At 38.5% G+C, this 26569-nt stretch overlaps 1 protein-coding gene across 28 annotated transcripts in view; it reads right to left on the bottom strand.

Moving 5' to 3' along the window:
• The window catches only part of DLG2 (discs large MAGUK scaffold protein 2), a 2183817-nt gene that overhangs the window by 164258 nt on the left and 1992990 nt on the right, over positions 1 to 26569 (bottom strand). For all 28 annotated transcript variants that reach the window (XM_032295960.1, XM_032295961.1, XM_032295962.1 and 25 more), the window contains one exon: positions 5429 to 5543. In XM_032295960.1, the coding sequence (XP_032151851.1) occupies positions 5429 to 5543 (115 nt within the window). The remainder of the gene's footprint in view (positions 1 to 5428; positions 5544 to 26569) is intronic.

Below are 26569 nucleotides of genomic sequence, written 5' to 3'. Positions count from 1 at the left end.
TGAGGAAAGGGGATCTGTGTTCTTATTCATCATTGTGTCCTTAACATCTACTACAGACTGGTACATTGCAAATAAGTTCAAATACTGTATTTGTTGAATGAAAGAAGGCATGAAGGAATCAATGTATGAAAGCCTTAAGTCAAACAAGGGGCAAGAGGCTGACTTGAGTGTCTCTGTCATATTACACAGACTTTGAGGCAAAAACTGTCTTAGGTAGTAGCAACTTTGAGTAAAATATAGACTAAGATCCACTGAAAAATAAATAAGACTTTGAAATTCAGAACAAAACTATGAGCAGAGGGCTGGCAAGGGGTGAAGAATGCCTAGGGGAAATATAAGAAATCATGTGGTTAGAAAAGCTAATAACATACATGAAGACTTGAAATGGCCTACTGTATATGCAGTGAGTCTTTCTATCATGTGGCTTCTACTGATTTCTTTTTAGGTTCTGCCTCTGAGTAGAGCCTTGTTTGGATGAGAAACGCTGATGAGTTGACAGAGCTGAATATTCTGGAGCCATGGAATGCTGGCCATCCCCTTCAGGCTTCATGCGGTCTAGAGGAGCACAAATCTAAAAGTCATCAGGAAGTCTGTCCTTCTCCCTTCGCTGAACGCATGCAAGGGGATGAGAGAGGCTTATCTCACTGCTAAGAAAACAGTGTCTTAGTCACTGCCTATTCTGTGGTCTTTGACAAGGAAAAGGTGGCTTTATAATAAATGATGAATATTGCCGACATTTATCAAATACTTTCCACGTGCCAGATACCTACATTCATTTTTTTTTTTTTTTTTTTTTTTTTGAGACAGAGTCTTGCTCTGTTGTCAGGCTGGAGAGCAGTGGTGTGATCTCGGCTCACTGCAACCTCCGCCTTCGGGTTCAAGTGATTCTCCTGCCTCAGCCTCCCAAGTAGCTGGGACTACAGGTGCGGCACTACCATGTCTGGCTAATTTTTGTATTTTTGGTAGAGATGGGTTTCACTATGTTGGCTAGGATGGTCTTAATCTGACCTCAGGTGATCCGCCCACCTCGGCCTCCCAGAGTGCTGGGATTACAGGTGTGAGCCACTGTGCCCAGCCTCTAAATTCACTATTTTATTTAATCCTCATAACCAATTTATGGTATCCTATTACTACACTCATCTTCACAGTTAAAATAAGTCCAGAGAGACTGATCTGTCCATGGTCACAAAGCTAGGAAGTGGCAGAACCATGATTCATGTGTTTTTCTATCTGGCAGAATCTAGCAACTGTGTGCTTAAATGCTGCTCTACGATGCCTCACAAATAGATCTGAAAGTCTATGCTCATGTTGCCTAGCTGTGTGATCTTAGGGAAATCATTTAACTTCTCCAAGTTAATGGTGGACTGATTAGCTTTATTTCTTCCCCTCCCCATTCTCCCAGCATCCTGGGTACTCCTCTAACTTTCCTTTTATCAAAACAAAGGATTGTTCTTTAGAAATTTGCACTTTTGCATGAGGTCAAGAGATTGAGACTATCCTGGTGAACATGGTGAAATCTCATCTCTACTGAAAATACAAAAATTAGCTGGGCATGGTGGCGTGCACCTGTAGTCCCAGCTACTTGGGAGGCTGAGGCAGCAGAATTACTTGAATCTAGGAGGCGACAGTTGCAGTGAGCCAAGGTTGCACCACTGAACTCCAGCCTAGGGTAACGAGAGCGAAACTCCGTCTCAAAAAAAAAAAAAAGAAATTTGCACTTTTGTATAAATTTAATCCCTGATACCTTTGACTTTTCCTAGCAGTATTTATACATAAAGGTGCATCCCTGTTAGTAGCTGGAAAAGCCTTGTTCTTTCTTTATTATGCCAGGTTTTTATCAGCTGGTAGGTAAGAAGGGAAAGGAATATTTTAGAGGTAGGGAGATCTTCATGAGCTTTCATAAACTTACTCTTCCAAGGCAGTTGCCTACTATCTCTGCACACAAGAAGAGCCTCAAAATACATGCCACAAAATTCATATTCCAGTAGCTCTGGAGCCTAAGTGCATCTGTGTTTGAAGAATTGGTAATATACTTGTGTAGCATTTTGAAAAACATTTTAGTCATATTTGTAACTTTATTTACTTTTAAATGAACTACATGTTTTACAATGTTTTACCACTCTATGTTTCACAATGTGGGAAATACACAATACAAGTAGCATATTAAACATATCCAGATCATTCCCATAGGACATGAACGGTTAACATCAGCAACAATCAATTCCATTTGCAAAGCACCACCAGAGTACTTCAAGCACTTCGCACAAAAGATTAAAAGAAAGAAAACATTATAACTGGATTGGAAGATAGAGAGGGTTGGCTCATGCTTAAAATACTGCCTGGTTCAGATAGCGCTGGTTACCACTCCCTTTAAAATTTCAGGTAAACAATTTGCTTCCACCTGGGAAGATCATTTCTAGTGGGAAAATGAAGGCAGCTTCTGAAGACCCCAGGAAGAAGGTACATTCTCTCTGACACCACCAGAACCAGGGGTAGAATTGGGCACATGCGTGTCAGTGCACGCATGTGTGCATGTGTGTGTGTGTGTGTGTGTGTGTGTGTGCGCGTGTGTGTGTGTGTTGGGCATGTGAGGTAAATCCAAGGAGAAGAATGGTTTTTTGGTGCAAGCAAATATTTTACTAAGTCAGCTAAATTGTTTCTCACAGGACAAAGAAGCTGCTTGCTTTCTGATTTAGGTTTTGGCTTCGTAGAAAAATATAAATAATACCAAAGAAATCCCATATTCCTACAGCACAGTTTTTCCTGTGCAGAAACCCCAAAGACATTTGTGTTTGAATTTCTCCTCTCTTTATTCCTCAATCAAAGAGTCCAGCACTGTGCTGACAGAAGCAGATTGAGAATCACAGCTAAAGTGTATTCAACAGCTGACACCACATAAACCAAGCCCTCAGGGAGGCATAGTGATGTGGGGAGAAGTGGTGGGAGGGTGGGGAGGAGAGCTGACACTGCCACAAATAACTGTGGGCTCCCAGGCAAGTCTCTGTCTCTGTTCTCCTGGGGCCTCAGTTTCCTCTACTATAAATGAAGCAGTGTGCCCAGCGATAGCTAAGATGCCTTCTAGCACTAGAATTACATAAAGCTAAGCAAAATGAGGAGAATAATACCATTTTCAGTATGTTATTCTCAGATTTGAGACATGCTCATCCTCTTATATTTATATAATCAGGTAAACCTTGCTAGTAATTTATTCTGAGAAAGCAAGCAGTTGACTTTCTAAAATAAACACAACTGACCATGGTTCTATAGAAGTGCTATAAAGCAAACATCTTTATGAAAATCCTGTAGGCAAAATTAGTATTTTAAAGACGTATAAAGGTACAAACTTGCTGAATCCCTTTTGGTAAGAATTTCACTTAGGCCTTGCTTCTTGATTTCTTTTTTTGGTCTGTCTTCTCATTTTTCATTAGAATAAGGCCAGGGGGCTCTCGAAAGTTCTTTCTTTCCGATTTGCTAATGTGACTATATGCATGCCCCATATTTCTTCTAAGTCTGAGTTTCTTAGAGTCATTTAGATGCTAAAGTCAGCCTTCTAGGTGCAAAATAAGTAGTAATAACTGAACATTTGGAAACCAAATGCCATATTTGTATATTATAGAGATCTCATTTGGGAATTTCCTATGAAGTGTCAAGTATTTTTGAGTCTCATTAAAAAAGAGGTTCCTCTCTTCAATACAATCTCCAACTATAACTTTGTTACTTTAAGTCTTTGCCTCTTCTGTATGTTATACTTTTATTTACCATTTTATATAATAAAGATTTGAATCTCACTACTACTCTTTCAAATAAGTGTATTAGTTTTATATAATATCATATTACTTCATTTAATTTTCTTAATCTTCCACAATTAATAGCTATTAGCAATATATTTCAGCAAATTTCTTCTAGTACCTTAACAACAATTTATGCATTCTATTTCTTAATAAGATACCCACAACTTGGTAATTTTCCCTTCCAGTTTTATTATATATTACCATTTCAATTGCATTGACTGATTTATTTCTGTCCTATTAACCTAGCATTTTCCAGTTTGCTACCCAGGACTAAAATATCTCAAGATTTAAAAATATTTTGTAGTACGCAGACCACCAATACAACACAAGAGAGAAGAACATCCACAAATAGAGCTGCTAGCTTTCCATCATATTTGTGTTGTCACTCCAAGACATGTTCTAGGGTGGTTCTCAACAGTCACAGATGACAATTAAGGCAATCAAAATAATCTTTTGAAATGGAGTTGGCCAAATTTGAGGGTTAATAACCTGTTTTATGGTTTGTTTTCTATATCTCAGGGCTTCCCTGGAAGAAGGGAGTCTAGACTTATCAGATCAGTCAGGAAATTAAGGTCTATGATAAGCTGTGCCTTCCAGAATCCCACTCCCTTCTCAGCCCTGCTGTGAATATTAAATACACACAAAACTTAACTTTACAGCCAAAGTGGAACCAATGGCAAACGTTCAACTCAAGTATGTAAATTAGTATCTACAACACATACCTCATGCCTAAGATTTCAGGTAAGAAGGATATGACCTCAGATTGGAGTCAGACTGGATTCTGGGCCAGAGTGGGAAGTGGAGGCTATATTAAGAATAGGCATGTTTTCTCCATATGGTACATCGATTCATGTTGACCATTAATTAGGCATCACTTTCTTCCTTTTGTGTGTTAGTGCTTATATTATTTTTAAAGGTACAGTAAGCACTGATGAAGTTTGGAAGTAATATAGGAGGCTTTTCTCGGAAGAGGAGCATGTTATAGTTGAGTGCTGATGGATCTTACTCAAGAGGTAGCTACTAGGATGAAAGGCTGGAAGGCATTTCACATTCAATCAATCATTTTTCTTTTTTTGGTAGATTAATGAGTTTTGTCAGACAAGGAACAAGTAACTTTTATGGTCTGAGAACAACTGGTAATGAGATGACACAGAAGGAAGTCTTTCTGCCAAAACTCATTAGAGAAGAGCACATAACTATTTAGAAGAACACCATGGATTTTAAATCAATGCACTAAAGCTAATGCAATTAATATCAGGTAGGTTAGGAGATGATACAGGCATATTTTCTTTTCACACTGATGGTAAGCAAATGTCCAGGGCTTTGGCCCACATATTTAATTTAAGATTTATTAGAAATGAAAATGTTTCTTCTCATTGTTATTGCAACCTATGCTAGGCACTTTATCCTGGATCATAACATTGCCAAAGAATAACTTGATAAAAGCAGGCACCTTTAACTAATTTAATCTAATAACATTTCAAACACTTATTCCAAATGGTTAAACATAAGGTCATTCAGCAGTGTATTGATGAGCAGGTGGTAATTAGAACACATGTTCTGTTGCTTCACGGTGTTGCCTTTGTTTTCTCAAGTTGCAATGCTCACAAAGTACAGATAAATACTCCATTGCCTACCTGACATAGAGGGAGCGTTTCTGATTGGTTCGCAGGGACCCGGACCCGGAACTCATGCTGTGGTTCATCATCTGCTCTCGTAGATCATGGATTTTGGCCTCAAATCGAGCGTAATCTGGTAATGAAAACAAAGGTAGCAAATTTGGCTTTGTTCCTTCAAGAGTTAGAAATGCTGCACAGCCCAGGTAGCCCCTCACCCACGTTGTTAGGTCCTTTGCCAAACAATGGGGACACGTACAACTCCAGGGTATGCTTCTTTACTATAATTTATTCACAGACATTAATAAGAGGAAAGTGAGAAATCAGTTCCTTCCCAAAAGGTACCTAGAAAACATACCGTCATCCAATTCTCAACTTGTAAAAAGTCCAAGCAGGGTGGAAGAGAGAGGATTGGGGATCATGGGGAGGGAGATGTGGTTGAAAACATGCAACAAAATATCCTTGTGGTGATGAAAATGTTTGCTATCTTGCCTGCAGTGGTGGATATGAATAACTGCACATAAGATAAAATTACACAGAACCAAATGTGCGTGCACGGGCGCGCGCGCGCGCACACACACACACACACACACACACACGACTGGGGAAAATCTGAATAATATTGACGAATTGCATCAATGTGAATATCCTGGTAGTGATAACGTGCAATAGTTTTGCAAAATGCTGCTACTGGTGGAAACTGAGTAAAATTATTTCTTATAGCTGCACGTAAATTTATAATTATCTCAAAAACAAAAAGCAAAATAAAATAATATTCCATGGGAATCCCAACTCGATGGGGTATTGAGGAGAGTCTCTATACACCCTCAGCCTGATAGACCAGAGAATCAAGAGTGATGAGTTGTGTAAGAAATGTTATTTAATTTAACTAAATTTTGTTAGGGGGTGTCAGTCTGCTTGACCACTTGGGGTCATACCTCAATTTTGTCCTATACCTTTGCTCACAAGCCAAATTTTAGACATTTTCAAACATTAAAAGCTATGGGTATTATAAAAGTCAAAGAAATATACATATTATATCATTGCTATTGTTTCACACAAAAAGTATTTTTGGCAAGTCAATCCAATAAAAATAAAGAAAGAACAGGTTCTCAGGCACTTAATAACACAATGTACATGTAAAAAGAAACGGCTTTTGACATTTCAATGTTTTTTATCACAACCCAGAAACTTCTGTCATTTCCTTGGCAAAACAATGTCTTGCATTAGGAAAATCCAGCAGGCTTAACTTACCTACAAATAAACTTAAAAATGTTAATTAAAATTATAAATGGTTCTTTTAATTACAAAGAAACTCACCATGAAGGATTTTAATAGAGTATATCAGCACATTTCAGAAAACAATTTGATTTTCAATTCAATTTATTCACAACTTGAATAAAACAAGGATGATTGAATATCATAAAAGATGATCTACTTACAGAGTGCTTCAAATTCTTTATAATAAAAAGTTCTGTAAAATATAATTTCATTTTAACTTACTGAATATGTATTGGTTATTGTAAGGTGAGCTTGATTTGACCTTAGTTTTCAGCAATAAATAGACAACAGGAAAATAAACTCTGAATGTTGAATATGTTAAAAGTTTAGTATACTACAGATAAAGCAGTAATAGAAGGCTGGAAATTTCTGGTGCATATCCAAAGTCTGGTATTATCCAGATTTGGAAGGCTTCCTGTTCACGCTTAGCTTTGAATAATGAAGTCCTAAATGATTAAATAAGCACAACACAGATTTAACAACATAGTTAAGGTAAAAATCTACTGACTATAATTTAAGAAAATTTATTTCATTTTCTAGAAGAGAAAACATTTATTTATAAACATCAATATGATATTGTATGCAGGCAAGGCATGGTGACACATGCATGTAGTCTCAGCTATTTGGGGGACTGAGGCAGGAGAATCACTTGCGCCCAGGATTTCAAGGTTTCAGTTGAGTTATGATCCCACTACTGCACTCCAGCTTGGGTGACAAAGAGCGACCCTGTCTTTATTTAAAATAAAATTAAAAAAAGATATGATACTGTATGGAGATTTAAATCATTTTGAGCAAGTCATGCTTTCTTGCCACCTTAGAAGAGTCAATTAACATTTATTGCTTGCCACATGGCAGACAATATGCTCAATGCATCATGGCTATTATCTCATTTCTTTTTTAAATTGCAAAACAAAGTCTATGGATGTTGAAAAATATTGAAATATATAGAAAAACGCAGGATAAAAATTGAAAGGCTCTCTTGTCTCTTCTGGCTTTTCCTACCTTGTCTCTCATTGTTCTCTTTCCCTACAGCTTACTCTAGTGGTACGTTTGGTTGTGTGCTGGATATGTATGTGTGTGTTTGTGGGTAGCTGTATGTGTTTGTGTGTGTGTGTATATATACACACATACCCATACAAATGAGACCATAACTATTTATTGTACTAAGACTTTTTTCTCCATTTTTAATAGTGTAATTTGGATATTTTCCTGCCGTCTACCAAATATACAAACATCATTTTTCTTAATACTCTTAATAATCTATTCCATAGTTTAGACTGTATTTAACAATTGCCTTATCATTAGATATTTAGGCTGGTCCAGCTTTTTGCTATTATAAACAGGGATTTTGGTGTTCACGTGCATGTTTACAGCAGGTTAGTAGAGCACCAGAAATGCCTCCATTAGCATTTCCAGAGAAGAAAATTGTCTTGTCAGGAATACAGTTTAGGATCTCTTAACTTTTTTGATCCATGCTTTACATTGTCACTTGATAAATACCACATTTCACCCCTGAGTACCACTAAATCTCCCATCTAGAGAGATGGGACACTCTCCTTTATAACTTTGATGACTTTACTACCCATGACAAAATCATGAAATTTCACCTTCCAGTTGTCCCTTCTTAAACATCTAACTCCAATGCAAGTCCCATCCCCTCATTTAATCACTTTGCTGCTTTACTGTGTTCTTCACACCTACTTGCAGTTATTGTATAGTTGTTCATCCTCCATTAGACTGCTCTCTGAGGGCAGAAAATATTTTTCATTCTCCTTGGAATTTCCTTTTCCTAACACAGTGTCTGAGATGCTCAGTAAACTTTTTAAAAAAAAAATGAATAAAAAATAATACAACCATCTGATCTTTGACAAACCTGACAAAAACAAGCAATGGGGAAAGGGTTCCCTATTTAATAAATGGTGTTGGGAAAACTGGCTAGCCATATGCAGAAAGCTGAAACTGGATCTCTTCCTTACATCTTATACAAAAATTAACTCTATATGGATTAAGGATTTAAACATGAGGCCTAGCACCATAGAAAGTCTAGAAGAAAACATAGGCCAATACCATATAGGACATTAGCATGGGCAAGAACTTCATGACTAACACACCAAAAGCAATGGCAACAAAAACCAAAATAGACAAATGGGATTTAATTAAACTTAAGACCTTCTGCACAACAAAAGAAACAATCATTAGAGTGAACTGGCAACCAACAGAACGGGAAAAAATTTTTGCAATCTACCCATCTGACAAAGGGCTAATATCCAGAATCTACAAGAACTAAAGCAGATTTACAAGAAAACAAACCAAACAAACCCATTCAAAAGTGGATGAAAGACATGAACAGACATTTTTTGAAAGAAGACATTTATGAGGCAAGCAAACATATGAAAAAATGCTCATCATCACTGGTCATTAGAGAAATGCAAATCAAAACCACATTGAGATACCACCTCACAGCAGTTAGAATGGTGATCATTAAAAAATCAGGAGACAAAAGATGCTGGAGAGGATGTGGAAAAATAGGAACACTTTTACACTGTTGGTGGGAGTGTAAATTAATTCAATCATTGTGGAGGACAGTATGGCAATTCCTCAAGGATCTAGAAATAGAAATAACATTTGACCCAGCAATCCCATTACTGGGTATACACCCATAGGATTAGAAATAATTCTATTATAAAGACACATGCACATGTATGTTTATTGCAGCACTGTTCACAATAGCAAAGACTTGGAACCAACCCAAACATCCATCAATGATAGACTGGATAAAGAAAATGTGGCACATAGACACCATGGAATACTATGCAGCCATAAAAAAGGATGAGTTCATGTCCTTTGCAGGGACATGGATGAAACTGGAAATGATCATTCTCAGCAAACTGACACCAGAACAGAAAACCAAACACCACATGTTCTCACTTATAAGTGGGTGTTGAACAATGAGAACACAGGGACACAGGGAGGGGAACATCACACACTGAGGCCTGGGGGGTGGGGGGCTAGGGAGGAATAGCACGGGGTGGGGGTATTAGGGAAGGATAGCATTAGGAGAAATACCTAATGTAGATGACGGGGCGGTGGATGCAGCAAACCACCACCAAGGCACATGTATACCTATGTAACAAACTTGCACGGTCAGCACGTGTACCCCAGAACTTAAAGTAGCTTAGTGGCTACTAATCCGGGAGTCTGGGAAACAAAACCAAACCTGAGGTCACAGTTTTAAGCGGAAATCTTCATATTACTGAAATACTGAAATACAAAATCTACTCAAAGCCAAAAAAAAAAGAAAAAGAATAAAAAATAAATGAGGGAGTGAGTAGAATACCTAGATGAATTCAGTTGCAAAATGGCTCCAGGTACTGAAATTGTCCATTTTCATTTTCATGTTTTGCAGTAAGAAAGATGAACATGCGTTTCCCTAGTACTTTTTTCAAGACTAAATATTCTAATTGCAAGGCTTTATTTCTGTTAAATCACTACCATTTCCAAATTCTTGTTCTTTTTATTGTTCTCTAGGAAATCTTTCCATCTCAATCATGTCATACATTGGTAAAAATTCTCTGACACTTCATCTGTATACAATCAGCACTTTGTTAGGCTCTTGTAGCTGTCACATTTTAAGTAAGACAACAGGATACTTCCTGTAATAAAAAGTTATATTTGCCTTACTGTGTGGCTCATTAGGTACCCAAAATGTTTCCTGCCATGCCTTTCAAATGTTTCACCTGCCTGACATCCTATGGTGTTTAAATTCCCCAATACGAACGATTTGCACTGCATTTGCCTTTATGGGAATCTACCCTGTTTTCACCTTTCCTACTTTGACAGTCATCTTAATCTAAATCCTGTGTCAAAGGTGCTTATCTGTCTCTTCGCTACTTTTCTTTGAAAGTTAAACATAGCTACAAGCAATTTCATCAGAGTAAGGCTAGAAAGATCTGGTTTTACAAATATAAATAGCATGTCTGTGGCAGAAGAGCTCCGTCTCCAACTTCTTGGAGATAAACAAGTTTATAGTTAGAAATACTCTAGAAGTAAACAGGAAACCTGCTATGCAAATTGTGAAATATAAGTCTCTATGTTTTATAGAAGTACCAAAATTATATTTCTCAACAAGTTAAAACAGAAAATTCTAATCCACCAAATATTAATCCTCTCTCTCCTTCCCTCAAATGTTTTACTCATATCTATGCCTGTCCCTCTGAAACATTTTCAGTCAAATTCATAACATGGTCTTGATTCCGAGCCTCAGGAGAACATTCGATTGAAATTTCAAATGCTTCAATCTTTATATTATTCAAAGTGGAATTCATGTTTTCTGAGCAACTGCAATAAGCCAGGATTGGTGGTACATACTTTAAAAATTATATTATTTCTCCTAAGACAGTTCTGAAGTAGATATATTATTTTACAGATGAGGAAACAGGTTCAGAGAGGTGAACTAACTTCACCAAAGTTATAGAGCTACTAGGTAACAGAGTTCACTGGACACAAAGCTAGGATTCAACCCTGGATCTCTGTGAAGCCCTTTTGTTTCCATTACATCACGACACCTGTTATAACACCACAATGTTTGTTTAGAATGTAAGGTCTCCTCAATTCTCTACTCTTCTTTCTTGACATCTTGCTCTTCTTCCCTTCAGCTGCTGTGTTAGTCAGGTGCATGCGGGTCTTCTATCAGACCATAAGCTACTTGGAGACTTGGGGTGCCTCACTCATTTCTATTCCCAAACCTCAGGGTCTATCATTCTACCTTGTATATACACAGGACTTCTGCAGCTTTGAACAAGTCAGAACCTGAAAGAATTTGCTTCCAGAATAGGACATTGACAGGAAAATTAAGTATGACTATGCTGAGGTGTATTACAACATTAAAAATGCAGCACTTTCTTATGTCTTGTTTTGCATGAAATAGGTGTCTGGTAAATACTTTTTAAATTACAAGTTATTTTATGTTTTGGGGGGACTTTCTTCTGTAACAAGAAGCAAACCACTGAAACTCCTACTCCTAGGCAAATGTTTTAAAGGAGCTTCATGAAACATTACCTCCAGCTGGTTCTTTCCCTACCTCTATGTATGACAAACCATTTTCTTCCTCCACATTCTTGGGTACGTAAAGCCAGTTGTTCCTGACTAGGTGCATTTATTTTGGGGGTTCTGGCATTTGTTTTCACCTGGACAAGATGGATGATAATAGTAAAAAGTGTACAAGATTTGGGTTATGTAGATGGAGTCAAAATCCTGGTTGTGCCACTAAATAGCTACACATTACTGTAAAAGTTATTAACCTTTCTGTGCTTAATTTTCTCATGTAAAATGGGAATAATAATCGGACCTACCTCAAGATCTGTTGAGAAGATTATGAGACCTGATGGATCTAAAAGATTGGTCCTTGGTAATGATTGTCAATTTCTCCTGTTATTTCTGTGTGTAATTCATCACCTATTCTTGTTCATCACTTGTGAGAATTATAACCCCTTTCTGTACCAAGTATAATGGAAACCTGTGTCTGCTCCTAGAGCCCCCTCTTACAGCTTCCCTCTGCCTGTTATGAATTGATGTCTTTACCAGGTAGAAGAGGAATGAGCCACAGATGGCCATACTTTGGGACACTTGTCACCAGGATGGAACTTCTCATCTGCTAGGCAACCACTAAATGGACCCTCAAGGTACTCTCATCAGCTCATAGTGACTTGGAGTCCAGGAGAATAATGTCCAATTCCAAAGCTGTTGCTGTTTTCAGGAGTATCAGTGACTTCATTCATCAGTATTGTCTCAAGGCCTTGACCTACTGATGGACACTTGGAGCAAGGTCATGGGTGTGAACACCACACACTACACAGTGAGGGGGACTCTGCCTTACACTTGTTTTCAATTTGTTAAGGGTGAGTAAGGTGACTCAGAATGCAAATCTACCATTCACACACAAAAGGAGGCATTGCCTCCTGTAAGAATGCTGGTGTTAAATGCAGTGGGATTATCTGCATTGGTTAAAACTGCCCAACTGCTCATGTTTCACAACTCAGGTGGCTTAGCTTCGTTCTGAGATAAGAAAACAACACACTCAGTGGGAGAGGCAATAGCATGAGGCCATGGCCTGCTCTCCCCCTTTCCCTAGTAAGCCGGTGGGCAGCATGCTCTCCACCAGTCACGACCGCATCCAGCTGTCTCATGACTTCCAGACAAGAGGAAGCCATGAACAGAGGACACAGGGTTAGACACTCGAGGTTAGAAAGCCAGCTTTTTGTCTTAATTTTCTCATTTATTACTAATGGGGCCTTAGGAAGTTGCCTAACCTCAGTTTGCTCATCTACAAATTGCAAAGTTCACAAAGTGGTTGTGAGACTCGAAATGAGATGTGACTGAAGTGTTTTGAAAATATAAGACAGGTGTTGCTGTTATTACTTTGGCGGCTCCTGTCAGGACAAAGACATATGCAGTTCTTAGTGGTACTAATGGTGGCAGTGGCACCCTCTTTCTATTTGTTCATTATAAACGTGTGCAGCTTTAACAACAACTGGTAAGATCACTGGGCTGTAAAGAGGACTCTGCACATCCAAGCAACAGAGACTGCTTCCCTGCCGAGTTATCCATTTCCACACTACAGGAGAATTAGTTTGAAGAGACCACCTGCTGTACACACGAGATGCTTTAAATAGACACATCTGAACTAGAAGCTCTAGGTGGCTTATAAAAAAGGAAATGAGAGCTTTAGCACGACTTTGAGTAGGGCTAGGGTAAACATCAATAGTGTGTAGTCTATTGGTGGGGGGGGGGTCACAATATTGTTTACCCGGATGTGACCCTCATTGTCAGTGAGGCTCAGGAAGGGTACATGGCAAGGATGCAGCAGGAACAGTTTACATCTATTCTTAGCAGAGCATCTAATCACTGCTCCAGGGATGAGAGCTGTGAGCAGTTACAAATGTTTCCATTTCTTTGGTGGAAACATTCTTCTTTCATTTATTCAGTAAATATTTCTTCAGGGTTTATTACATGCCAGGCACAATCCTAATTGCTAGGATATTAAATCCACTGAACAGATTTTTTCCTCAAGAGGCTCACAGGCTAGTGCAGAGTTGCTTATAATTTTCTAGTTTCTTCATGTGAATACAAACAATATTTAAATTTGGTATTTAAATATCTACTCCATTTGAGGAGTATTATGTTCTTTCTAGATGCTAACAGGATATCAATAAACCTTCTATCATGGAAAGACACTAATACAGTCAGTTCCATGTTAAAATGGACAAATTGGGGCAGGTTCAATTTTTGTGAACTCCCTGGTTACTTACAGAGCGAGAAGAGCTACCTGAAGTTCAAAGCAGCATCTTGGAATCAGAGTTTCTGGATTTGAGTCCTGGCTCTGAGAGACATTAAGAAAATATCATACCTACTCAGAGATTCTGTTTTCTCATTTGTGAAATGGAGAAATCATCCCTACCCCCACATATTGTTGTTCTGTATATCTAAGAGAGTATAATTTATTTTCATCCTTTTAAGCAGTATTGATTTTAAAAAGCACCATCAATGAATAATAGCATTTTTTTTTTTTGGGAGAGGGTACACACAAGACTCTTCTGATTTCACAAGCTGAAATGTATTTTGTGGAGAGGGAAAGATGTGAATCTTATAATCAATGAAATATGATAATTCAGAATGTTTAAAACTAGAAAATCGGGAAGAAATATACTACTGCTGTCTCTCCACTGGACTCTTAACCACATAGTGACACATAAGAGGATTAGCCTCAAGTTCAAGAAGCAGTGCTTTGTCAAAATTCTTTCATATGAAGATACAAAAATAATTTTAATTATTTGGAGCTCAGGAAATATTAGATGGTTACCATTTCATCACCTTTTTTTCTAGTTTTCCTGGGATTTCAGTGCCAGATAGGCCCAGAATGGGCCCAGTGACATTACAGGAGACTTTAGAGATACCTATAGAATTTTCTTATAGCTTTTCTTACCCTGGCTGCTTTTCAAGTCATCCTGTCAGGGAGGGCGCCATTAGGAACTATTTGAGTAGGCTGGCTTCCCTCCCAGATACGCCACCTCCGTCAAGAACACTGAGCTCTGGCCACTGGAAAGATTTGGATCTTTCCAAGCTACTGCCTAAGGGTTTGACTAGCTTTTACTTCAACCCTGACTTAGCTCATCTCTCAAGTTGCCAACCTGCCTCTGTGTTGAAGTGGTGACATGGAATTTTCCATTGCTAAAGATTTACAGATGTTTGGCTTACAAATCCAAACGTGTGTGTGTGTGTGTGTGTGTGTGTGTGTGTGTGTGTGTGTATGTGTGTGTGTGTGTGTGAGAGAGAGAGAGAGAGAGAGAGAGACAGAGAGAGAGAGAGACAGAGAGAGAAAGAGAGACAGAGAGGGACTGGGAGACAGAGAGACATAGAGGGAGACAGAGAGGAAGATAGAGAGATGGAGACAGACAAATAGATTATGAAATAAATTCATCAGAATCCAACTTTAACCAGAAATTGTAGACAATAGCAAGAGTCTGCTATCTTTTCTGCACTCCACAAAGGTAGAGGATGTAGGCACTTATCTCTTGCACCTCTTTGGTGCTGACCATTAAAAATTCACTTACGGAAACCATGAGGGCAAGGATGTTACCGTGTTTTTTTCTGTATCCTAACACTTGGCACAGAGTGTGTACACAGTTATCAGCTAATAAATGTTAATATAAATGCTTTCTGAATTGGATGAGTTATATCAAGAGTTCTGATAAACAAAAATGATCCTTTAGCTTGCCAGATCTAATAATGAATAGATCAGTCTTTCAGAATAAGTTTTAATAGCATGCTGAATTAAGGTATGTCTCTCTCCATTCTTCCCCACCCCTTCTCTGTTTTCGGATAGAATTGGGATCATTTGTTTTGACTAGAACAATTTTCTGCAGCTTGGATGGAGAAACTTTAAAGATATTTCAGCCAAACACTCAGGAAATCTTTAATGTGTGAAATAAAGTAAGTTTTATAGGCAAATAACAATCTGAATCCCTAACTAGCTATTTCATATAATATGCATATAACTCTGAAAATTACATACATCAAATTTCAATTTGGCTTCATGCAAGCTTTGTTTTATTGGTTCATAAAGGCATATTTTCTTTGATTATCAGGATTATTGCAAAATGGAGTCAGCACCGAAACTTCCTAAAGTTGGCAAAGCCTGTTTTCTTTGGGTGATAGGAATAACTGATATATTATTATTTTTTAAGGCTCTGAGATAAATTTGATCCATGTTTGAGTCACAAGGTTATTATTGATTTTTAGTGTGGATTTTGCATAAGATACTCAATTTAGAGAATACTCAGTTTTCCCATATGTACAATAGAAAAATAGTAGTTACCTGATCAGATTTTTTGAAAGGTAAATGCAACAGCAGTTGTAAATGACATAGTTCATTGTTAGGAACAGATTAGGTGCTCAATAAATGAACAACAACAACAACAACAACTCATGACGCTCTCTTAAAGTTTTACATTCCCAGCCTATAAAATGAAGGCATCACCGATTTCCTGCTTATATTACCAGGTTGCTGTGAAGATCAAATGAAGAAACAGATAAAAATGTTTGGAAAACTGAATAGTACAGTATAAAAAGAAAGTTATGACAAGAGTAATTCATACCAATGAAGTCTTTAAAAACACCCCAACCTGCCTACAAGACTACTTTCTCTGTCTGAGAGTTAGCTCAAATGTGGAATTAGATTTCGGATTTAGCTGTAAACATAAAGCCACATAGGGCATCACGCATGAGAGCAAATGTGAAATTCTGTGGGGGAAAATGGAAACTTCAGATATTATTAGGGCCTAGCTGCCAGTGATGATTCTCTCAAGATTTTATTGGCAGGCTTGGTGAAAGTGTCAGAGTGGGGATGCACAGGCTGCAGTTTAATTGGCGTGATTTGTAGCTAATGGTGCATCAGATGACGGAACAAGGAACTGTGCCTTCTAATTTAAAGCATAGTACCTAAGACTGCATCCACCAAATAAGAAAATTTTCCTTGGCAAACACAAATATTAAATCTTTACTGAATTTCTCTTGTTCTTTTGTATAAAAATATAGAGCCAGAAGCTAATATAATATCTAAGTTTCCTGTATTCTGCAGTAATAATCAGTTAGATATTGCCCAATGAAAAGGGTGATATTCTTGTCTATTATAGACCAGGGCAGAGAAGGGAGAAAAAGCTGTTCTGGCTTGAGAGGTAGGCAAGTTTGCAGTCCCCTTGGATATGCGTTATATGAGGGATATAAATATCTATCTTGCCTCAATGGCAGTCTTATCCTATTTATCCTCTTATGATATCTTTAGACTTGCATACACATGTTATCTGGGACAGAAGCCCACTTGATATAGTACGGCTGTGTCCCCACTCAAATCTCATCTTGAATTGTATCTCCCATAATTTCTCTTGTTGTGGGAGGGACCTGGGGGGAGATAATTAAATCATGGCAGCTGTTTCCACCGTACTGTTCTCATGGTAGGGAATAAATCTCACAAAATCTGATGGTTTTGTAAGGAGAAACCCCTTTCACTTGTCTCTCTCTCTTTGCCTGACACCATACATGTAAACCGTGACTTCCTTCTTCAGCAGCATAAAAACAAACTAATACACCACTATTCCTAGGTAAACAGAGCCACAATGGGAAGAACACTAAGGGAATATGGAGGCTCAAGGAGGCTGGTTGGTCTATTCAAGGCCACACAGCAGAGCTGGGACTCAAATTCAAAACTTCTAGTCCTAGTTTCACTCACTACTTTTTTTTCTACTTTAATTCTAGACTTTCTTCTACAAGTGACTACTTTTCCCTGTTTTGTTCTTGACATAAACGAGTCCATGGCTGTTTAAGACTGGTTTACTTTGATTACCCAAAGTAACCATTTAGCAGCCAATTTCTGGTATGACTATAGATTCATGTCTACAATGAATTCTATTGGTGATTTCGTATGATCAAAATGGAAAGGCCTTGTTTGATTTCCCCAATATACTCCTCAAATGAAGGCTTCTCAAAATATCATTTACATGATTCTGGGCTTAAAATTTGAAGTCCATAGGAAACTATGGCTCATACAGTTTCCTGTTGGTGAAGGTTGTACACACATGGTGATATCAGACTGCCAGGACTGTATCCAACAAGCACAGACTCAGCATTTACCAGGATTGAAGGGAGATAGGAGGTACTCAGGAGACACAGCAGCCAGCTCCTAACCCTAATGCTCCTGAATCAATGGAACAATTTAGTGCAGGGATTTCCCAGTAGTAACTGGCAGCACAGAAAAATAAGACCAAGGCTCAGAACTAATGATCAATTTAAGCTTACCTCATTTAATAGACTGTGTTGTCTTCCTTAAAAGTATGTTTTTCTTACTTTTTTGTTGTTAAAATACTTTCTACCCCAAAGAGGTATAACAGTCAATTGTAATGTATAGTCCGTGTTTCAAATCTGATTAGAGGAGAAAAAAAGCCCACAATTTAAAAACAGTAAATTCCAGACTGAATGCCAGATAATAAGTAGAATTATTTTTAGGCCAGGTGCTGTGGCTTATGCCTGTAATCCCAGCACTGTGAGAGCCTGAAGCAGGAGGATTGCTTGAGGTGAGGAGTTTGAGACCAGACTGGGCAATTAAAATAAAATAAAATAACTAGCTGGGCATGGTGGTGTGCGCCTGTAGTCCTAACTACGTAAGAGGTCACAGTGAAAAGATCTCTCGAGTCCTGGAGTTCGAGGCTGCGGTGAGCTATAATCGTACCTGCACTCAAGCCTGGACAATAGGGTGAGACTGTCTCAAAAAAAAAAAAAAAAAAAAAAAAAAAAAAAAAAAGAATATTTTAAACTCTGTTAGATGTGATGATAGCATTGTGATGTGTAAAAAGATGTTCTCTTTTTTTCTTTATACTTTGCAAATATTGTAGGAATGAAAAGTGATGATGTTGAGATTTGCTTTAAAATATATTAGCAAATATTTTAAGCGATCTATGAAATAAATTGGCAAACTCTTGCCTATTACTGAATCTCAGTAATAAGTACATGATCATTCTTTGTAAAATCCTCTCTACTTTTGTAATACTTGAAAATGTATATAATATAAATTTTTAAATTTGCTTTTTATAAAGATTAAATATCTTAATTTGATAAAATTAAAAGCTGAAAACACTATGTCAGTCCTCCTCATTAGTACAGTGGACTGGGAGTGAGAGGACCTGGCTATTCCTCTTTCCCTGAGGTGTCCTCAGCTGTGTCACTCTGGGCCCTGGTTTCTTTCTAGTAAAATAAGTCTAGTCATACTTATACCTAATACTGTTTTGAGATTCTGTTAAGGAAATAGCCATGAAAGTGCTATGCTGCACAAATGCATCTGTTAATCAACAATATTTTCTATACTCAGCCATGACAAGGCCCAGTGCAACACCTAAGCAATACAACAATCAAAATGCGGTCCCTGCACTCCAGGACTTTTCCATTACTCCTATTTAATGTACACACTGATCATCGCAGTAATGGCAGTTCCAGAATTAGCTCTCACCTCTAGTTTAAATTCTGTCTACAATTTTTAACCAAGGCCAGAAGGTCCCTGCTCAGCCCCTTGGCCACATCCCTTTCCTAGTCTTTCCTTCCTTTTGGTTCTCTTCAGATACTAGGTGTAAGTATGACTATACCTGTTGCACTAGGAAGAAACTAGGTCTCAGTTTTGGGGATTTTCTCACTTCCACTATCTCACAGCTCCAAAATATTATCCATGTTGTTTGTCTGCCTGAAACATCTTTCTCATCAGTCTTCATTTAACTTCTCATTCTTCCCATCTTATCTTAAACATTGCCTCCTGAGACACCTCATTGAGCTATGACAGGTCTTTCCTTCAAATACAACAGATACTTCTCTTTTGCGGCACTCAGCGTTTGTACAACTATTTATCTGTAAGTTCTTGCTTAGTATCTGTGAGGGAGACTGTGTGTGCCTGACAAATGTCTAACTGATGGAATGAGGCTGCTAATGTGGCCATCTCTCCCTCTTCCTGATAAGAATGTGAAATTGTCATTTCAAAATGTGGAGAATTCGATGAATATGTTCTACTCCTCTATAGCTCTCCCACTAAAATAATTTTCAATTTTCAATTGAGTTGATAAAAAGAATCGCCAGAAAGATAGATCAAGAGAATTGTTTATACTCTTAACTTTGTTCTCAACATAATTATCGATTTCTGAATCCTAAAATCACCTAGCTGGATTCTCCCTCATTTGAAGATTATATTTTACTCCTTTAGATGCTAAATGTGTTCCTATTTATCATCTTAATATTGTGAGTATTTTGTGGTATGCAGCCGGAAAAATCACATAATGGGAACTTACTCACAGCCCCCAAACTCATAAACAGGAGCTGAATAGAAATTCCTCAGTGCAATTTATGGTAACAATTTCATGCTCAGTTTAGCTATTTCCATGACTCAGAAATTTCTTTTGCCTATTTCAGTAATTTTTTTTCTAAAAAATTCTTCCCCTAATTTTTGGCACTGGATCTATGAGAAAGTGAAGAACTCCCAGTTGTATGTGAAATTGGAATTGTCACTGAAGTAAGGACAAAATATAGCCCTATACCATTCATTGCACAGTACCATTTGCTATGAAATTTGACCTCTGAAACAAAGATATTACAAAATCATTGTGTGTTTTTTAAGGGATAAATGATATTTTTCATTTAATCCCCAGCATTATGATGGAAAGACTAGATAGTGGATAGAAAACCTGGATGTCATTTAGGCATCTCTTTCACTGGTTGGGTGAGAAACGGTGAAGAAGATGGGAATGGAGAAGTGACATACATTCGGTAAATGTAAATAAGAGGCTTTGCTGATTAATTCAGTGTGGTCCATGAGAAAGAGTGGAAGTGTCCAAGGTTCCCTCAGGTTTCCAGTGTGGACAACCGACTGAGAACAGAAAGGAGTGGTCATTGAGAGGAAGAAAGAAAATGACACTCAGTCCATGTTGAGATGCACTGAGTTGAAAGGGATATTATTATGGCTCAGGCTTTCTAAATTCCAGTGACTGGGAATATGGGAAGATACATCTTTAACAATTGAAGCAATTTATACACAAGAGGCTTTCCTGAGCCTAAGGAATAGTTATAGATGAGGGTTGTGCTGCAAACACATATCGAGTTGTATGAAACATATACTAATCTGACCGTTCTAGCCTCCAGACTGAGGGAAAATTAGGAAATAATAAAAGTAACCATTAAAAATGGACTTTCATGCACAAACAAACAAAAATAGGCCAGGAGGAAATTCATCCCTGTATAACTAAAACAGGCAAATTTATCTTTCCTCTGATTAATAATTTAAGAAGAAATCCCAAGCATGCTGCCTCTGGAGGTGTAGGAGAAGCTCCTATAATTAGACTGCAATTTGAACCATGAGGGTGAGAATTAGAATGCTGACTCAGAGTCTGGTGTCACTTATTCACAGTTTGTACAACGAAAGGCTAAAAATTTGGGAGAGGCAGGATGACCAAAGCCCCATTCTGGGGGTTGTTTTAGCGCAGTTACAGGCTAAGTTATTTCCATTGCCATTTGCCAGAAAATTTATTCCCTATCTCCCTTAGTCTGTGCCTGAATTTTGTGGGACTTGCTCGAGAATGGTATTCATACTTTAAGAGCCAGGAATCATTGCATTCCAACAATTTTCCTATTTATTTTAACCAAAACAGAGCTGGTTTCTATAAATTAAGAAATTATCCTCTTTGATACAATCTACTTGTGCTTGATCAATCTTAGAATAAACTAACAGACACACAAAAACTCATCAAGCCAGCTCTGTTCAGCGGGGAACTACTGCAGAAACGGCAGGTTTCTATTTGGCATATTTTGGATTTTGGATTTGCAAGAAGATGTGAAACGAACACCGTTCAGACAAAAGCCAGTCTCAAGTAGGAATTTAATATTCTTTGCCCAAACGGCTTAGTTTGTTTCCCATTTTGAGTCATTATATGAATCCTTTTTTATTTTATTTTTGTCTCCTATATAGAACAAATTATCTCCCTCTATTGAATAGCCTTTCAAATATAAAACAAAGATAGTGAGAGAGGAAGAGAGGAAGGAAGGAAGGGAGGAAGGAAGGAAGGGAGGAGGGAAGGAAGGAAGGAAAGAAGGAAAGGGAGGGGAGAGGGGAGGGGAGGAGCAGGGAGGGAGGGGAGGGAAGCAGGAAAAGCTCTAATTTCTTCTGTTTTTCTTGTCTTTTAGTAAAACTCCTCCTCCCCTTCACATCCTTCAGCTGCTCCCCTTAGAGTTTTCTGTGGACACTTTTGCTGGTCTCTCCTCTTCCCTCGCACACCACTTACCACTGTACTTTATTTCGTATCATCTGTCTCCATCCTTTCCCAACTCCTGAGCACTCAGCCTCCTCTGGCTCTTTTCTGGTTCCTTCATCCCTAGAACTGTGGCTGGCTCATGAAGGCAAATGACAAATGTTTGCCATGTGCACACGTATGTGCATGAATGAATACATCCAGGTTCTGACTTCCTTGGGGCACCTTTACTTTCTCAATGCTCCTTCTATGATGGGTGGGTGGGTGGGGGGGGTCTTCCTAGAACTGAACATGATATTCCACGTGTGATTTAATACATCCAAAAGCTCTTTCTTCCCTAAATGTTCCTTTTTAAAAGCTACTGTTTTCAATTAATGAGTGTCTCATCTTAAGTATTAGTATTAGAGGTATTTTGATGTTTCCTTCCATTCTCTGCATTATCTCTTGATTCTCTAGATTCTTTGTGATTCTATTTTGTTTAAACGACGTCCTCAGGTGTCTGGCAATCTTTGCTTATAAGTCCAAATTAAAAATCAGGCATTAAAGTGCTGATTGGAAGCTCTGTGTGTGGGCAGGTATTGTTGAACAGTGGTAAACAGGGGACATGTTCATTTTAGAGACACCCATATATCAGGACCTATATATCTCTATGCCAAGGCAGTTTCCTCAGAGTCTCTTAAGATCATTTCTTTCATGTTAAAAACCTGGTTACTGTGTACTGGGAGTGAAGGGAAGAGAGGGGCTTAGACAAGAGTGGGGCTGGGAGGATGTCTCATAATTCACTAAGTACCTTCTTCTATATCTCTGGTCTCTGTGCAGCATTTTACCCCCACCATCATCCATGTCTGATGCCTCAGGTTCAAACTGGTTCAGTCTTTTCAAAGAGGAAACATTTGCTGGTGTGGAAATGATTGGCAGGTTGAAGAGGGAATTTGAAGCTTTACCTGCTCCTTTTAAAACTTCTAGCCGCCAGGTGCGGTGGCTCACGCCAGTAATCCCAGCACTTTGGGAGGCTGAGGTGGGCGCATCATGAGGTCAAAAGATCAAGACCATCCTAGCCAACATGGTGAAACCCCGTCTCTACTAAAAAAAATACAAAAATTAGCCGGGCATGGTCCCAGCTACTCGGGAGGCTGGGGCGGAAGAATCCCTTGAACCCAGGAGGCGGAGGTTGCAGTGAGCCGAGATTACACCACTGAACTCCAGCCTGGCAACAGAGAAAGACTCCATCTCAAATAAATAAATAAATAAATAAACTTCTGGCCAATCTTTGTGTTTTCAGGCCTTCCTCACATCCATACCTACAGATACCCAAGGCCTTTAGTACCTGAGTCCTGCCAGGATTCTGCACATCTCATTAGCTCCATATTCTCCTAAGTATATGGGTTTCTGCTTTCTCAGCTCTGATATGTCATTTTCCACGCAATCACCAGCATTACAGCCTCCAAAGTTTTGTTCATATGTCTTACATGCATTGTCTTGACCGACTTCTTTTCGGACCTTAGATTGTCTACCTATTTAAATTCCTTAATTGTTACTTTGGTGGAGTTTTGGAAGGGAACAGAAATATAGGTGGGTGTTTAAATTGTCACATTTAACAACTCAAAATTTATATTTAATTCTATTTAATTGAATCTGGCTGCTTTCTTGCCATCGGTCTATTTGAAAAGCTCATATGGACCCAGCTCCGCCATCATCATGTGTTCTATATCCCTAAACCTTGTGACATCTGCAAAAAGTACAGAAGACCTCAAGAGAAGATAAGCTAGAATTTACTTATTTTTATGACTTTTATTCAGTTTTTATTAAAGCTTTCCTACCTTTCCAGATTGACACAGAATTATTCCATGAATCTGTCTATTAATCTAGTTAGAACAGGTGCCAGGGATACAAATTAGGTTTAAACATATAATCCCTGCCATCGAAACACTACCTGTTGATTAGTGGACATAGGCAAGAACACAGACAATAAGTTTGTTAAGGCATGAACAAAGAGCTGTGTTAGTACGTACAGTACAGAGAGGAAGTACAAAGAGGATGGCTTTTAAGAGGAGGTAACACCTAGACCTAATCTTCGAGGATGAAGAAGCACTGGGTAGACAAAGAAGAAGACTAGGTGTAGGGGTGATGGAAGATATATTACAGCAAAGGGAGTAGCTACACAGAGGCAAAGGATTATGCCTCTTCTGCCTCTGAAGAGGAGAAATTTCTTTCAATCAATGGAAAGTACAGGACAGAGGGGATTGTCATCTTTTGGTGGGAATAACTTGATATTTGTGTTCTTCCATGAGAAAATGGGAAGCAGCCCCCTATAATAAAATCTCTCACTTTTGAATTACCAAGTACAGCTGAGGTGTCAGCAACCCTTGGCTGAATGCGCAACTTGCTAATAGAACTTCCACATCTATGGGAAGGCATAAAGGAGTTTTAAAAAGTGCAAAAGCACTGTGTGAATATATGGGATTATTATTTTTACCATTACATTGCCAACCACCACCATCCCTAGCCTTAAGGAGTCCTCTCAAACTTACAAAATGAAGCTGCTTCTCTGTGGATGTAGACATTTCCTGGTTTCAGCACCATGTCCACACTGGGAAGAGGCAGGGTGGAAGATGCACAGGAGCTCTCTGTACATTTCTTTGAAACTTCCTTTATACCTTTTAAAAGTTAAAAAGAAGCAGCAGTGGCAGCTTCTCAAGGCCAGAGATGGGAAGCTCTATTTCATTTGCATTTCTACTCAGGGCTATAATGAATTGAACTCAATGTGCTGCTGAAGATTATTATGAAATTAAAATCCAGTTGGGATGGTCTCATGGGCCTGGTAAAAGCCTGGATTAGAGGCCAGGCACAACATGGGTTTGGGGGAGAAGAATGCTCAATGGAAATAGGGCTGAGTGGGGAGTTTAAAGCATTGGCCTCTAAGAATAGGTACCACTGTACAAATATTAAAATACACTCCGGATAGTTAGTATTTGATCAAAATCCACTGCGAAGTGAGGAATTATTCCTGCTGGGCATTCTATTTTCCAGTTCTGTGATCAAACCCAATGACTGGTGAATACAATACGCCTCACTAGGCCGCAGCTTCTCCGAGCTCACATTCCCTCCTGGTGCTGAAAAAGGAAGAGCTAAGAAATTCCAAGGCCTGGTCAGGAAAGTGATCTTGAAATCATACACAACGAATAGGGCCATCACTAATGACTCAGGTTATAAAGAACCAGTGAAGTAAGGAAATTCTTTTTATGCAAACAATGTCTGAATATTTAGGTCAAATTGAAGGGTTGGGGCAGGAATAATCAGAAGAAACTTAGTAAGAACTTCAACTCTGGTTTCCCCAAGATTCAGTTTGTGAACTGATCGTTTTCTCCCATATCTAATTCTCTTACTTCCTCTGCTCTGTTTTATATCATAAGGGCTGACTGTGTGCAAATTACATGGAAGTTGCATGTCATTTGGAATTTGTTCCTTGGGAAAATGACTTCTGACTAGTTTCAGCCAATGGGAGGCACTAATAGGAGATTGGAGGGTAGGAGGAAGGGAGGTACAAGGGAATTTCTTCTCCCTCTCTGTTTCAGGTGGCATTTCAAGAATGTCTGTTTTTCCTCCATGATTTCTACAGATTTTCCTTAATTTTCAGATCTTCATTAGCATAGGTGTGAGGGTTTCTCAATGTGCTCTTGCGTTGGCTTCCTTTAATCAGAACAGACAGTTTTCTGACTTTATTCAAACATATTATAAGTTTGCTAGAGAATACATTATTTGCCCCTAGTTATCTTGATGTTATAAAAGGAGGCAGACTTGGATGAGTATAAATTAGCACAGACATTCTAACAATCACCAGACCAATGCACCCAATAAGTAGTGCCAGAGCAAGAAGTTCTGACGGTCATTCTCGTGTGCGGTAAGCTGCATGATGGTGCTCAAGTATATCCATATCCTAATCCCGGGAACTTGTGAATGTCTCTTACTATGACAAAAGGGATTTTGAGGGTATGATTAAGGATTTTGAGATGGGCAGATTTTCCTGGATTATATGAGTGTGTCCTAAATGTAATCACACAGGTCCATGTAAGAGGCAGACAAGGTCAAACAGGAAATGGAAGGTGATATAATGAAAACAAGAGGCTGGAGTGCTGTGAGGAAGCGGGTCACAAGCCATGAAGCATAGGTGGCCTCCAGAAGCTAGAAAAGGCAAAGAAATGGATTTATTCTAGAGTCTTCACAGGGACCTCGCCCTGCTCACACCTCAACTTTAGCCTAGTGAAACTGACTTCAGACCTCTGACCTCCAAAACTGTAAGAGAATAGAACTGTGCTATCATAAGCCACTACATCTGTGGCAATTTGTTATAGTAGCAATAGGAAGCTAATACAATACTCCCAGGTTTGAAAAAATTTCTTTTTCTTTAAACATACCACCTAAATATGAATGAATTCCTCTTGCTTTAAAAATTCCACATCTAGGCTTTTGGAAAAATCCATACACAAATTCTAGCTTACTATAAAATCATCATTTAGGGAAGTGCATAAAATTTCCTTGCCTCAGATATCACAGT

The sequence above is a fragment of the Sapajus apella genome, unplaced genomic scaffold, assembly GCF_009761245.1.
Source record: "Sapajus apella isolate SASKATOON/1434 unplaced genomic scaffold, GSC_monkey_1.0 scaffold34, whole genome shotgun sequence".
Classification (NCBI taxonomy): Eukaryota; Metazoa; Chordata; class Mammalia; order Primates; family Cebidae; genus Sapajus; species Sapajus apella.
This window is presented reverse-complemented; position numbering and strand designations above follow the sequence as displayed.